At 36.9% G+C, this 16041-nt stretch overlaps 1 protein-coding gene across 3 annotated transcripts in view; it reads left to right on the top strand.

The window, feature by feature from the left end:
* CARPB (Carbonic anhydrase-related protein B) overlaps positions 1-16041 on the top strand; it is a 202846-nt gene that overhangs the window by 83392 nt on the left and 103413 nt on the right. For all 3 annotated transcript variants that reach the window (XM_087355561.1, XM_087355562.1, XM_087355563.1), the window contains exon 3: positions 12688-12738. In XM_087355561.1, the coding sequence (XP_087211687.1) occupies positions 12688-12738 (51 nt within the window). The remainder of the gene's footprint in view (positions 1-12687; positions 12739-16041) is intronic.

Here is a 16041-nt window from a genome sequence, read left to right on the forward strand (position 1 = left end):
AAAGGTGTCGGACGAATTTGTAGTTGGTCTAAAATTTGAGGTTATCATGGCACAAAGAAGATGTAAGCGTGCCTCAGATGTTATTTAAACTGTCAGATAAATATATCTGTGCAGTGGATTTAAAATTAAAGTACTCCTATGTTTATAGGCGGATTACGGATTAATTTTGTGTTGTTATTTGCTCTTTGTTTTATGTGAATTTTATTGTTTATTAGTCTACATTTACCTATGATTAAACTAAAGCACATGGCGCAACCACGTTTACATTGAAAACAAATGAGTGATTGCATGTCCCTGAAGGATCGAAGAATATTAATACAAAATTAATAGATAAAAATTGGTTTCGAGAGGTGCAAACCTTTGCATCCTTTGAAAATTCGAAGGGATAGAACAGGCTATGTTAGTAAGGACTGCAAAAATACAAAGGGGTATATAGTGATGATTATGATAATTTATTTATTTTATTTATTTAGTGTTCTGTCTGACGACAGGTCCATATGAACAGGATCCTTCCATCCTTTTCTCGGACTGGGACCTGTTCATATACGTTCTTGGCAGATGATCCAGAAGTGGTTTGCCATTGCCTTCTTCTGTGTGTGAATGGAGTAATTGTTGGGATGCCACGGAGAAACCGGGGAAGCCCCCGGAGGAAAACTCCGTGTTGCCTAGACCACGGCCTTGCCCAACACAAGTTATAAATTCGGGCACCGCCGAGAATCGAACCCGAGACCCCAGGATTACAAGGCCAGCGTTCTAACCGCTAGACCACCGTGATAATTATGTTATAATAATCTCGCATTAAAAATGTATTTCTTTAAAATAATGATAACAATGTACCGAATATCGCGGTGAAGTGGTTATCATTCTTAGTTAGTTAGATCACGAATTTAATTATCTGCTCAGAGAACGGCTGTTTTGACATATTTCGTGGTTTTTCTCTCTTAAATGTTGAGATCATAACTTTAATTAGGTAACAACTGCTTTCTTCCATATCCTTTCCTTTTCATTATTTATTAATCACACTGTTTCTTTGCTTTAGTTACCTGATCTACTGACAGCGACGTTAGATGAACTATGAATCATTATATAATGAAATAACAACAAAATGATACACCATAAATGCGTGGATTATTTCATATTTATTTTCCCGTGTTTCTCCTGTTCATATTTCAGTGTTTTGTGGTTAAGAAAGAGAATTAACTGGCTGAAAATGTGAGAGGTTAATTTACCTCTGTACCGCTACACCATAAAGATGCATGAGTGGATTAGGGAGACACCGGTTATACCTAGTTAGCGTCATATTTTCCATGTCCGTAGGTGAAAGCTGTAGGAGCACAATTAATATTTCACGGCCTTTTTATACAACACTTAATTTTCTCCCGGTTACGTTTAAATATTAAACGTCCGATGCCCTACATTGAAATATGCTACGGTAACATACTTTCTTATGTAAGGTACTTTTATCCAGACACAATTCATTAACATCTTCCTACCTCAGTCTGAGGTGAATATCCCGTGCATTTAACCAGCGCCGTTTAAGTAGCCTAAAAATTAGTCAGCAGTCGCATCTTACGAAACAAATTGATAATCTTCAGGAGATCGTTTATATTAGGACTATAGTTAGGAGGACGTGAACATTGCGTTATATGTCCTCTGTATGTACACCCCTCATTTGATTATTGTTATAATAACAATTGTTTCACGTTTTATTTGTAAACGATTTAATAGTTTCCTTCAAATCTGAGAATAAGAACAAATATTTTATTTGTACACAACTTACCGCGTAAAATCATAAGAAATAGATGTGATGAACATTATGAAATGTGCAATATATTTTCCCGCGCCCTTATTTATATAATTCCTTTTCTTACGTTTCTACTCAGCCATTTGGATTTATGGACAATCTCTAAATATTCATCACATATATTTTGATGTGTGATATTCGTCCCGAAATTTGCGTAGGCAACGTTTATCTTCATTAGTTTATTATTAATTGCATTGTTTTCTTCCTGTTCATTAATGTGCTAACATTCCTGTAACACCTATAAGTATCTTACGAACTTTCCTGCTGTAAGTAGGCAGTAGGGTGAGACAACCATCTCATCAAGGTACAAACACAGTAATCTACCCCCTTCCGGGAAGGAGACACGCTATTCCGTCTCTAATGTAATTCCTTAATAAGTCAGCCAAGTCGTGGTGCAAGTTTATACTTTATGAACCTGTCTCTCGAGCAAATTGAACTCGTTTGGATCTTACAGTCACATTGTGACTGACCCTGGACACAGGCAGTTACTCGGAGATTTCTTATTTAATCTTTTGTGACTTAACACTTTAAAACTTAGTGATAACTACATAAGTCCCATCTGAAGCAATCACTAATTCTGAATTTGTTACTTATGTGTTTTTTATGATTCCCATCTCAAAATTGAACAGTGTTAATAAGACGAAAGACGAAACGTGTTTTTTTTAACTAAGGAGCAGGAAAATGCCAAGAAAATATTCATCGGTTTGATTTGGTTTCTTTAACTCACAGTTTTCTTCATAGTAAATATTATATTTAGTTAAAATTTATAATCAAATTTATTTATTTATCTTTCTTGTATATGTATTTGTATAAATCGAAAACATTCTAATAATGAATATTTATTACGATTGCAGGCGTGGAGTATGATTCCGCACATTCTTTGATAAATCTTGATCATTTAAAATACATACCAATACTACAATTCCCTGGTCACAAACGTCTTCCAATCCGATAAACGTTCTGTTAATAAGAAAACAGCTGTAATTGTGATATTTCTAGTTTCCAGTGCTTAAATGCGGTTCTTGTCATATGTTACGTTGCGGTATAAATCTAATTGTGCCACCCCATTTTAAATTCAATTGATCTGTGGTCTGCCCTGTTTCCAGATATGATCCAGAGCGCTTCAGTATTCTATCTCTCCTTATTATATTCGAGAGAAGGAAGTTTTCAGAACTGAGATTGGGTATTAAAGTAGAGAACAAGTCAATCATGCAGATCGAAAATCTTGGGAAACTTAGTCCATTGTGTTTCCTCTCCGAGATTAACAATATCGTAAAGATTTTTCTTTCTTCCATTGAAATAAAATTTTTATTTTCTGTCAATAAATTTTTTGATCCCAAGAAAAATTCTATTTCACAGTCTAAGACATTGATTTTGAGAGAGGCTACGTTTATCTCTAAACTAGAATGCCACTCCTGAGCAACAGTACAGGCGTATTCAGGAGTAAATACATTTACATATATATTCTTTAAAAGGATATCGGTAGTTATATGTATAATCTACTTTAATATCCAGTAACTGTGTTTTGCCCAAACAGTGTATTAATGGGTTTTGTGTGCTTCTGAAAACAAACACAATTTTTTCCCGAAACAAAATTATCTAGTAGATCATTATAATGCAGGGGTTAAGCATTTTCTTTGATGTAGGAACTTCATTTTTAAGTATTGTTTACATGAACTTCGACTTCAAAAGGTGTCTAATTTACTGTGATTACATTCTTACTTAGATACCATTATACACTGACCTATATCGTATTTCTAATGACTACTGTCATTAAGGTCAATGAAGTAGCCGGAGTTCAAGGGCATAATGCAAGAGTAATACGCTGTTTATGTGATCACAAAGTTTAGACCCAGTAAAAATGACCAGTCTAGGAAACTACTAAGGGATGGTAAGTTAAAGTATAAAGATAATGATCCTTAAATTAGACTCTTAGAGGACTCTGAAACTCTTAAGAGAAGCAGAGCTCGAGAGCACTAAACTTCGTGTGATTATTTCTTGAGACCATGAAGAGATCATAGGAGGGTCTGCACTCTGGAAAAGCACTCCGAATTCGATTCCCGCTAAGGGCATTTCTTGTAGGTCGGAAACTAAGAACGGTAGAAAAATGGCAACTGGAAAAGACTTGTTTGCTTCGAACAGAAGATCATATAAACAAACACTAGAACACCGGAAATTTGTCCTGTGTTTGATTCTCAGCGAAAATTCATTCTGTACCTTAAATACTAAGCAAGACAAAAATCGGAGCCAAGACAAGAGTTGTTTTATCGAAGGGCACTCCTGCTTCGTATTCGGAAGGTTCCAGGTTAAAATCTCGACCCAAACACCGGCTATGCTGGTTGAGGCTTTTATGATTTTCCTCAAGTCGCTCCAGACAAATTCCGAAATATTTCCTTCAATTATGCTACCACAACTTCCCTCCACATCTTTTCAAATTTGTTGTTCACTCTCATCCTCCCTTTCGATGTCATTTTAGTCCGTCGTAATAAAAACGTGTCTCTAAATAAACAAATACATAAGAAATATAAGACAAATAAGTACCACTAGGCTTTATAGGGCTTACCATTAATACGAAACGTAAAATAGTGTATGATTATCACTTTAACGTTTAGCGGTACTCTTTTATCAGCTCGTTAAAAATATTGCATATATATGCACTTTTTAAAGTTTCGAAAAATTGTCAGTATAAACAGCGATTAATTTCTTAACGTTAAGAAACTTATTTTCGTACTGGTGAAGTGTTGTGTTTTCATTGCGGTACGGTCTGAATTATTAAAAATAGGCGAATGCCCACATTTACAATACAGAGAGATTTCAAAAACCTCTATTCATAAAATACTTCTTGGCAAACAATTTATCATACACCCGCTCATCCTACAAATATACAAGTATTTGAATATCATTGAAAAATAGAAGTATAAATATATCCGTTCATGTATGCCACTTCACTTAACCAAAACATGTATTCAAAGACGGAAGTACTCAGGAAAGTGCCACCTGTGCTAAATAGAGTACCTATAGGCGCCCAGGCGACGCTCGGCGTCGGCTTTCCAAACTAAAGACGAGGAAGCTTTGTGTATTTTGCAACATGAAACGATTGACGAGGTCTGAAATCCCATCAATACAGGCAGGATGTATCTCTTTGTCAGAACATGCAGACCGGTTCTGGTGCCCAGAAGGCTTTTTGTCCAGTGGGTTTCGGTGTTCGTTCCTCGGGGGTAAAGCGGCCGGGGCGTGTAGCTGACCACTCATCTACATATAATCCTTCCACTCCATCATACGTATCCATAGCAAGGGGCTTCATTAAGTTCTTACAGTGGATGGTGATTATAAATACTGTAACAAGCAGATAATTAAAATCTTTGATCTCGCAGATTGGAGCTAAAAGAATATTTGTTTCGCTGATTGAAGGAATATCGTATTCTGGATACACAGGAGAGATGCATGCTCAGCTGTGGATAAGCCAGCTCTAAATTAGGTTCCATCTAAAGGCAAGGGAATTCCTACAGAAAAATTAACTCATTTATAATTTATGAAGAAAAAGCCCCGTTGGCTTTTCTTTCTTCTCACTCCCAGTTTTTTTTGTTCTTAGTTGCAGAATAGTAACAAAACAATTGTTGTATTATGTGTACAGTCTCATAAAAATAATCTGTTCAAGTCTGCCTCTTGGTTCTGTCAGGGAATGAAAATACTTGTTTCATTAATCAAAGACTTGGTCCGCCGTGGCACTCTTGTATTTTCTATGTGTTTTTCTTTGTGATTTTTGCATGTTGATATATCAAAAGTATAAATAAATGTAGCTATGTATTGAGAAAATTTGCATAATGAGGAACTCTTTAATTTTACGTTTCAAGAAGATGATATGGAATAAGATGAGAAATACTAAAAAAAATTGACAAGAAAGCCTGAAGGGAAGCGATCTAGTAGTAGATGGTTGGATAATGAAATACGTCCTGAATGTCTGGGGTTTGTGGCCGTGGATTGGATTTATATGGCTCAGGATAAGTTGTAATAGCAAAATATTGTGATTACGTTAAGACTGTATGGGTTCTACAGATTTCGCTAATAGCATAGAATGTATTAGATATACATCTCTCTTAATATTACTATATTGGTTAATTCAAGGAAGTTACTATTGGCTGGGCATGTAGATCGGTTGATGGGTACAAAATTGCGAAACGGTTGTGGAGAGATATTGGTGAAGAGAAGAATCACCCCAAATCAAAACCAAATCTCGTTCTCTCTCTCTCTCTCTCTCTCTCTCTCTCCCTCTCTATGTGATTACGTAAATTTCTCTATGTAGAAATGAAACATTTGCTTACATTTACAGTTATTTACAAGAGTTGTTGGAAATTATGTTCGTACGTATTTGAGTTTATGCCAACAGTAAACAACTGTCTTAAATTCGTGCTAGAAATCTAGACAAATTGTAACCACGTCGCCAATCTCTGCATATTTTATAGAGACTTTTTTGAGCATCTGTATAATGGGAGAGATTTCTAGGAATTCGAACACACGACCCACAGATGGAATAATTAACATCTTCAGGTTACCTGTGCTGTTTGCGCCATGATGTTTATATAGTAAAATTTATATAAATAAGTTTACTTCTATACCAATTTTACAGCCAGAGCCTGGTCTCATGTGAGGTGAGCTTAGTCACCTATTTCTATAATAACACATTCAGTGCCAGAAGGGCTTATATAATGATTCTGACGCAATATCATGTAAATTTCTCTTCATGAATAATAACTAACAAATATCAGAGTTTCTTCCTCAGTTACGTCACATTATGTGCGTATATTTAAACAATATAGTTTGTGACGTAAATCGGAGCTATATCCAAACTCTGTAATATGGTAGCTAGATAACTCCTTACATGCTGAGATGAATCTTTGTTTGAAGTTCTGAACACTGAAAGACCCCTGTGCCAAAATTACATCTGCATACTTACCATGTAATAATATCTGTCTATTATCTTCTCCGCGGCTTCTCTGACAGAGGTGATAATGCTGCCTTAAAATCGAGTACAGTATTTACCCAAATACAATTCAGTTGTTTCCCACCAAACATGTCCAGAAATATTGACTGACTGATTAAGTAAATTACGATAATTTCTGTCGAATCTTCCAGTAGAACGCGAAGTGGAATTGAGGATGAACGACGAACAATAAATTTTGCTTATATCAGAATCATATTCACGAACTAGTTAAAAGCAGATTACATTCCGAGAATGCTTGCTGCCTTTTAATTTAGAATATTTTGTCATCCCACCTCCTGTTTAAGATTTAAATATACAAAAAATTTAATTTTATTTGTTGTTTTATATGAACCCCAAACCTTGAAGAAACATTTAGTCTGTTTGAGAAATGTGCTGACGAAAATGTTTGCAACTGGCAGGATGTAAAAGAAGGTTTGACAAACTTGCAAAGTGACCACTTCACATTTTACGCTCTTCCCCAAAGGTTATTGGGGTGATGGAGTCAAAGGATGATATAGATTTTCATTACGCTCATACAAACCTTTTCCTGATTTCTTTAAAAACTATACATCGTATTAAAATTGATACTTCACAAATATTCAAACTCACTCTAATCTCAAAATATAATTTCAAAATAAGAGTGAAGTGTTTCATCCAAAAATATTTTCTGACTGTGTAATGTATAAGTAAGACTGGATGTTCACACGGAGGTTAATATGAAGATGGCTCTCTTCTGTCATTGCGTCATGTTGTCTGGTAGAAGTTTACCGACGTTTTATAGGCCCTTGCTACGTCCCTCATATTCGCTCTAATGATGGAAATAACAAGCACCTCTGAAACGTCGGTAAACTACACGGCGCAACAACCGATACGTCAGCCACCTTTAGTTTTACGTCTGTGTTAACTTAACATTAGGACCAATTAAGTATGAAAGCTCTAAATCAAAGCTTTTGTAAAGCAGGCCTTGTTTTCACGTATTGTGCGATTGATTAAAGGCAAGCTCACATTGAGAGTGTTCCTGCATTTGGCTTACCGCCGCATGCAAGTGCAATGAACAGCTGCAGGATGGCCTAACGCTGGGAAAGTTCGCAGATGCTAATGGCTGGAAAGGTACACCAACCGCTGCGGTTCTGTCCAGAGGAAATGTTGAAATATTCAACCTGGCATTGCAGTAACACTGCAGGACTTGGTGGCCCACTCGTGTGGTTGGCCGATTCTGTTACTCAAACCTGTTTGAGAGATAAGCGCAGTAAATGGAAGTGGATTCACCGAAAAGTAAATGGAGCCATCTTCCACTCTTCTTAATTTAACAACGCCTCATCGACTGCGTACGTTATATGACGTCGAACTGGAATGTGTGAGATTGCAGGTTCTTACGTCGGTGAGTATGAAGATGGCTGTCTTCTGGGTTGATACGCCGTGTAGTCTGATAGGAGTTTACCGACGTTTCAGAAGTACTTGTTGGGGATTAAAAATTTGTATCAGCATTAACTGCAGACTTACTTAAGTGTAGACTTAAATCAGAACCAAAGAATTTAGTGAATATCTATATTTGCAGTGCTATGTACATTTAGTGGCTGTGCCAGCGGCATGGAACGGACTTTTCGCTATGCGCTATCACTACCTCGGTTGCCGCAATCTTTAGTCCTAGCGGCACAGTTGTTAAATGTCATTTTACAATTAAGAGAATTTCTTTATACTCGTTTTTAAAAGCACTGACTTGTTCTGTAGCGCAGAGGTTGTTTGCTAAAGCCAACTTGCTCTCATCTGTAGTTGTGTCGTGCAATGCAATGCCTGGAGATCACGAAACGGGCATCTCTGCTTCACGACATGACGTAGGTTACGTACAGTTCATTATGTATACAAGGAGTTGAAACAACAGACAGTATCTTCCTGTGTACACAAACTAATAACAGTTTATAATACCACGTAACAAGATTCTAGTTAATTACATCAGTCTGCATTGCATTTAGTGTTGTAGTAAATTACGAATCTTTTAACCAGGTACTTCTAATGATTCCCTCAGATCGTTAATCCACGTTTCTTATGATTTTTTAATAGCATATGTACTATAACTTTGTATTTCCGTATAGACATACGTATTTATACATAAACGTAGCTACATATAGGATCCGTAAACGTTAATAGAATATATTGTATTCAACTTAAATGAATATTATATTTACAAAATGTAAGTCTTGAAGTATATAGTTTTTATCAAGTCATTGCTGGATAATGTTCGATGTTTTACAAGTTGAAGCTTAGGCATCGCAGTTGGATGTTGTAGTTCGTTCACAGGCCTCTATAAAGTGGCGTCAATTTAACTGTCTTTTAATATGGAGCAACATTCCTTCCCGCATATATCTCATCTTACGAAATTTATTCTGTGACTCAGGAATGAACTGCCCTAAAGGGGCACTACGGAAACATTAAATACTTTTATTCATATCTTTCTTTGTTACAACTCTAGATTCATCTCGTTTCAGTTCCAGGATTTCTCCTCCTTCCCCCCCCCCCAAACGCTCGAAAGCAGAGTAAATCGTATTCCTCTTCCCCCCCTCCGGCCTCACCCTCTCCTATATTCAGCCAGTTTCATTCAATTTTGGTTCTATTACATGATTTATTTCAACTCTTCATTCGGTTTAAATTAGTTTTATATATGACTTTTTATAATTCAAATACTGATAGAATTTTTTTTTATATCGCATGGAAATCATCAAAACCGACGTTTTATTTGGGATGTAATTACTTCCAAGCGCCAAAGTCTGTTCCTTTGCTTTGTAACATATATTCAGACTCTGTATAAATAAAGATAGATTTACGAATTAAATAACAGTTTGCAGAACATATATGGAGCTAAATTTGATAGAGGTTTGTCTATGTAAATAAATTGTTTATTTCCTAAAATTAAAACCCTGGTCAAGGATTTCAAATTTCTCCCTAATTTTTTTGCTGTAGGTCTACTGTTCAGTTTGAAAATATAACCCGAAGAGGAGGCCGGGTAATTTGTTAACGACACCCCGTTACGCGAAGACGCGGAAATCAAAAATATATTTCCACTTTTGGAGAGTGGCGTTAAAAAAAGGCGCGTTTCGTGAACTCGTAACACGTTTTTCTGTTTAGCAACTAAATTTCTTTAAAAATCCACGCTTCTTTAAGCAAATAGTTTACAGAGCCTGACGTATATTTTGATAATTCCTATAGTTTGTAAACAAGACATAATTCTCTGAAGTTAATACATGAGGTGATATGCTCCAAAATGTATTTCGACCCTTATGTAACATATCACTTAGTGTAAACTAACTCACACATCTAATAGTTGTAGAGTATAAGTGTTATAAAACAGTTTCCTAAATGTAAGTTTTGAGGTTTTCACAGCGGTGAGTATGAAGATTTCTGTCTTCTGGGTTGTTGTGCTGTGTAGTCTGGTCGATGTTAACCAACGTTTCTGAGGCCATACTGCCTCCATCATCAGGGCGATGAATATGAAGATTTCTGTCTTCTGGGTTGTTGTGCTGTGTAGTCTGGTCGATGTTAACCAACGTTTCTGAGGCCATACTGCCTCCATCATCAGGGCGATGAGTATAAAGATTTCTGTCTTCTGGGTTGTTGCGCTGTGTAGTCTAGACTACACAGCGCAACAACCAAAAAGACAGAAATCTTCAGTTTCATAAATATCTGTTGAAGGATTTGGAAAATAATAGTTCCGGGCCATTTTCGGTTTTTTGTTAAGTGACCTGTAATAAGAGCCAGTGAATTAAACTTGCACATTAAGATAATATTATGGGTTTTATGATGCCCTAAAAGCCTTTTCTAGGTTATTATTGAGAACAGTCCTGGGCCGCTGCCTTCCACATCCTTCACCATTTACCATTCTCCATGTTTCTATTAACTGCTATCTGACTTGCGCAGTTGGGATGTCGCCTTTCATTGTGCTAAAACTTAGTGGTATTCGTGTGTCGGTTTTCTTGCAAGTGTTGTGTTCAAAATGTTTCGGATTCCATGCTGACCGCTGTCACTAATATATAAAAAAGTAATAATTTTTCAGTATGACGACAACCTGACGATGAAAGTTCAGCTAACTGTCGAAAAGCTGTTTATTTTTTATGTACTCCACATAATGGACAATACAGAATTTAATTTCAGTATAATGTAGGCGTTCATCTTTTATGTAAAACGTTCATGTTCTGAATAAACAGTACCTTTTAAGATGTTAACCTATTTTTACAATGTAAGCTGTGATAATCCGTGTTTTCAAATTACAAATAATGTTCTTTGCATGAGGACGCAGCGTAGGTAGCATTTTTATGATATCGAAACGCGGACTCCATAAAAGTAAACAGTGATTTCAGTATAAACAATTTCATGGGACATGAAGCGGGTAACAACATCTGAAACTGTGAAAGAATGGAAGCCACCTTCCGTATATTTTCGTCATGTCTTGATTATATCCTTCCCCGGGGTTACACAAAATGTGATATAACTTCTGGTAAAAGTCTGCGTCCACCCAGCCTCCCTCCCCCATTCTTTCTTAAGACGCAGTATGATACGAGTACATTAAGATTGGCATCAAAAGAACCTTTTCCCTGGTTCTGTAGAGTAATGCAAATGTCTGACATTTGTATTAGGTATTTCATTGGAAAGAATGTTTATTTGCGTCGCCCTGGGCTTCAGCACAAACAGAATAAAGGGTGATTCAGCACCTCTCATTGCCTGTGATGTCATGTTACGTTCTCTTGATGTTTCACAGCACTTCCATTCCTAATGCGCTCGCGTTAAGACCTTCCCAGCAGCCGGTGACACTCACTGTACTCCGTTCTTTCAGAAAATATCTGAACGTGAGTTGGTCATATAGAATTATTAAAATTCATATCTCGCGATTTTTCTCTTAGACGCAACGTTCAGACTGACTGTGGAGCCCACCTAACCTTTTATCTGGTGGTTAACGGGTTCCTCTTCTAGGGTGTAAATATGGTGGTACTTGAAGAAAATCATTCTCATCCATCTAATGCCGAGGTTAAAAAATTATGCAGTTCTATCTCCACTCCCGCCATACATCGGTAACTCGTGGTGTTTGGTTAAAACACTAGAGAAGACGTAACACCTTTACCTTACCATTGAAATAAGTTACGCATTACGTAATAAAGGTTTTGTAAAAAATACCAACACAATAAAAATACATATGTAAATATATAAAAAGCATATAAGTACTAAGTGGTGGTAAATTTATTTAAATATATTAGAAAGCAAAACAGACGGAACGAAGAGTGAAAATAAGAGAGAAAGACTGATACATCGATGAAAATGGAACGAGAGACAAAAACAAGGAAACTAAGAGAGAAAAAGAAGGACCCTACCCGATAAAGTAATTTAATGATTAGGAGTTGTTGATAAAATGATTAATGTATTGTCTGTGTAACGTACAGTTTCTTAGCAGTATTAATCAGCTGAATTTACAGCTATTGTTATAACTTTATCTTCCAGTATAAACCTAATTTTCTGCAGAAATATGATTCACCATTTCACCTAGGCAATTCACATTCTTTTATTAGATGATGGACGAATAAGATCGAGTGATATTGTAAATTCTAACAGCATCAGTTCGGAACTAATGATAGACTATTAATTATGGATAAAAGGGAGAAGAACTTGATTAAATGAATCACTATAATATATGCTATATGTATTCTTGAAATTAAGTTGGTTTACTGTTGCATTGTAACGTCAGAGTAAAATGCGATAGCTATTTGTCGAAATAAATTGTAATTCTCAGGAGACACTTCGCGAGCTGCATTTTCGAATAGATGGCTTGAGTAACTGCAGAGGCAAACTACCTTGGATAGTATTTCGTTGTCCATTTTCATGTTGGACCAAGACTAAAGGCTTTTCGTTTTCCTTTCAGGCATATCAGGAGTGAGCTGGGAAGAATGGTGGACATATGATGGCATATCAGGTAAGACATGGAACTTACATCTTAGTCTTTTCCTTGTACTGCGACTTCCATTCTTGCCTTCCTGAAGCCAATGAACCACTTGGTCCATTTTCATAAGACTCTGTTTCGGCGATATAACACCTGTTTTTAAAAAGTTATTTAATTAATGATAACAAAATAGCGGCCTTACAGTCTTGTGATGTGAAAACATCTTTAGAGACGCTTTTAAACAACAGACCGAGGTTTATAGATTTTGTGCGACGATTGATATTCATAAAATAGGGACAATAACATTTTTATTCTGGTCCTGTTTTTGTAGAATGGCACATCATATGAATTTAGCTCTTGTTCTGAACGTGATGAGTTTCAGATTTCAGGTTTTGAAGGCGGCGAGTATGAAGACGGCTGTGTTCCGGGTTGTTGCGTCGTGTATTCTGTAAGATGTTTGCCGACGTGTCAGAAGTGATTGCTGCTTCTGTCATCAGGGCAGGACTCGTCGCTCTGATGATGGAGGCAGCAGGGACCATTGAAACGTAGGTAAGCTTCTACTAGGCTACACGGCTAGATAATCCAGAAAACTGCCATCTTCTTGTTGAGTTTTCTTTATCCAGGTGCCACATTTAACTGCCCTCTCAATCTTTAAAGGGAAACTTATTCTTCGTAAATTATTGTTTTTACATTTCTTTTTACCTCGTGTAAATTCTATAACGCGAAGGAATTATTTGAAGATTTACATCTCATATCTTCATGTAAAGAAATAGCTACAATACAACTAGAAACAAGAAAACGAGAAAAATGATGTATGCTTCGGAATGGCGTGGTTCCTTGTTTATACAGGAAATGACCAAGGCGTACGTTGAATGCCCTGCAGTGTTGCAGTGGGCAACTTTTACAATTTTACAGCGTACAACAGAAGCGCTGTAATATAATGTGTAAAAGAGAGATGGCAGCACTAACTCACATCGAGAAGTTACTGCTCTCCGGAGATTAAAAGATTCCCTTTCCGAGTTAAAAACAAAAATGAATTGAATTACATTGGGAGAAATAAAGCCTTTAACATTACAACTCTGCTGGAAAAAAAAAGCTGAAATTGTAATAGGATGTAAGTTAGTATTCACTGACCCCTGGTTTTACTGTCTCAATGCTTCGAAAATTAGCATATTAACATTTGAAACATGTATTTCCGTTGTATTAATGTGATACCTGAAACCTTCACGTAGCCACAAATGCGGAAATCAGCCAGTGTTGCCAACTGTTAGACCGTGCTTTGCCATGCCCTCATATTCAGAACAGTTGCTTCATTTTATTTTCATAGATGATGTTTAAGGTGAGATTTATAACTCCGTACCATCTCATTCATGGTGGTAGGTGATAGTCGTATGAATTCAGTCACATGACATAAATTTTATAGAATTCGATTTTATTTTTGATTCGATCAAAGTGTCTGTTGACAGACAAAACCGAATACGTTTGGTTGGTAGTATAACACCCCTAATATCAAAGCCCGCCGTTTCCCACGGCCCTCTCACACTGCACCCGTCTTCTGTCCTTACAAACTATTTCACTTGAGTCCGTTTTAATATTATCGTTTATTACAAGCCTTGGTCTCGTAATGGGTGTCTTCTCAGCAGTATCTCTCTGACATCTAATACGCAAATCACCTTTTCCATACCCCGTTGTATCTGATCGTACTTTTACCTAAGTTTAATATTATTTTTCTATTTTAATAATATCCTCAACACTACGCCTGTCTTCCAAGCCGTCTTTTCATTTTTGACTTTCCGTCATTTTTGATATCTCCCATATCTGCCGCACTGTTTTTTGCGCCTTGAGTTTGATATGACGGGGCGGCCGGGGCTTAATGCTGACCACTCACCCCCATCTAGTGCCTAGGTCAAGAATGTGTAGGAGCTATACCGCCTTTCCCCCCAAGCGCCTACATGGCGTGTATTGGGACTGCTTTACTTTTGTACTTTTACTATACATTGTATAACGTTTAATTACATTTCTGATGTCCTGTCATTATATATTTCTTAGGTACAAATGTTCCTCACTTTGCCATTGAAAAAGATCAGCTTATGAACGTATAAATGGTATTTTTAGCATTCTCCAGGAACGCCGACTACCACGCAAATCAGAATACAGCTGTATTCGTAAATAACAATCTTAACTAAAAAATATTGACTGTTTTATTGCAAGAAAGTTCCTTAATACACTTATTTGCACTTAAAGGCGAAAGTCTACTTCTGAACTTGATCACCAGGTTGGCTCTAGCTGTACAGTAATTAGACTGAACCCCGGACAAATATCACAATACAAAAACTCATGGGATGCTAATGTACATAGCACAAGTTTAAAGGTAAGTTCTAGCACGCCTCTTTTGTCCGCGTCCTGTGACATACGCTGGCTCATTTGCTTTGGTACGCCGCGTTGTTTTTATTACGGTGGGCACACTGACTTTCATTAAAATGCAATCAGATAGAGTATGAAGCTGGAAGAACTGCGACCGTCTCGTCTCTCTGCAACAAGGGGATAAGTCCCTCACTTCCTTCCTGCCTCCTAGCAGAAGTTTGTTGCTACAGTAGTACGTCTCACGTGCACGTTGAATTCATTGGCACTGGTTTTACTCGGTGGTTCTGCTTCATTATCAGGGTATTTGTTTGTTTGTACGTTTGGAAATAATGGGTTTTTTCCCCTGATTGGTTAATGGTACTCGAGAGCAAAACTATGACAATGAACGAAGGCAGAATAATTTCTATAACGAGCAGTTTCATAATTTACGCATTATATTGTTAGTGCATTGCAACGTCTAACAACAGTCAAGGTCAGCGTTCAGATTAACGTGAATCTCTTTCTTCCGATTTGGTCGAATGAGATGGACAGAAAATCTGTGCATATTTCTAACTTTTACGCCTCAACTGTGATTCTTAACCATCCTGACATTTGACCTGAACCCTGGTTCAAATTCTCAGCTCTGAGGATGTCTACACAGACTCAGGGTTTTCGCAGTTTTTCACAGTTCCTCCAGGCAAATATTGGGATAATACTTTGAATTAAGGAACTAACGCTTTCTTCCATCTCCTTTTGAAGTCATTATTCACTAATCAACCTGTTATTAGACGCTAAAGAATTTAAGCAGCTAAATTCGTCGTTAAAAATAAGTTGACTTGCGCTACTCGGTCAACGTTAGTTGTGTGGTTGTGTCAAGAAAAGTTAACTCACGTAATATTTGTACTGAATAACGTGTGTTGTTTCCATGGAAACACTTGCATCAGTCTGTACACTCGCTCCAAGCCCACCCATTCACGCATTCTTCCCTTTAAA

The sequence above is a fragment of the Zootermopsis nevadensis genome, unplaced genomic scaffold (genome assembly GCF_977971745.1).
Source record: "Zootermopsis nevadensis isolate Lab colony 2312 unplaced genomic scaffold, Znev_1.0 Znev_ptg000024l, whole genome shotgun sequence".
NCBI lineage: Eukaryota > Metazoa > Arthropoda > Insecta > Blattodea > Termopsidae > Zootermopsis > Zootermopsis nevadensis.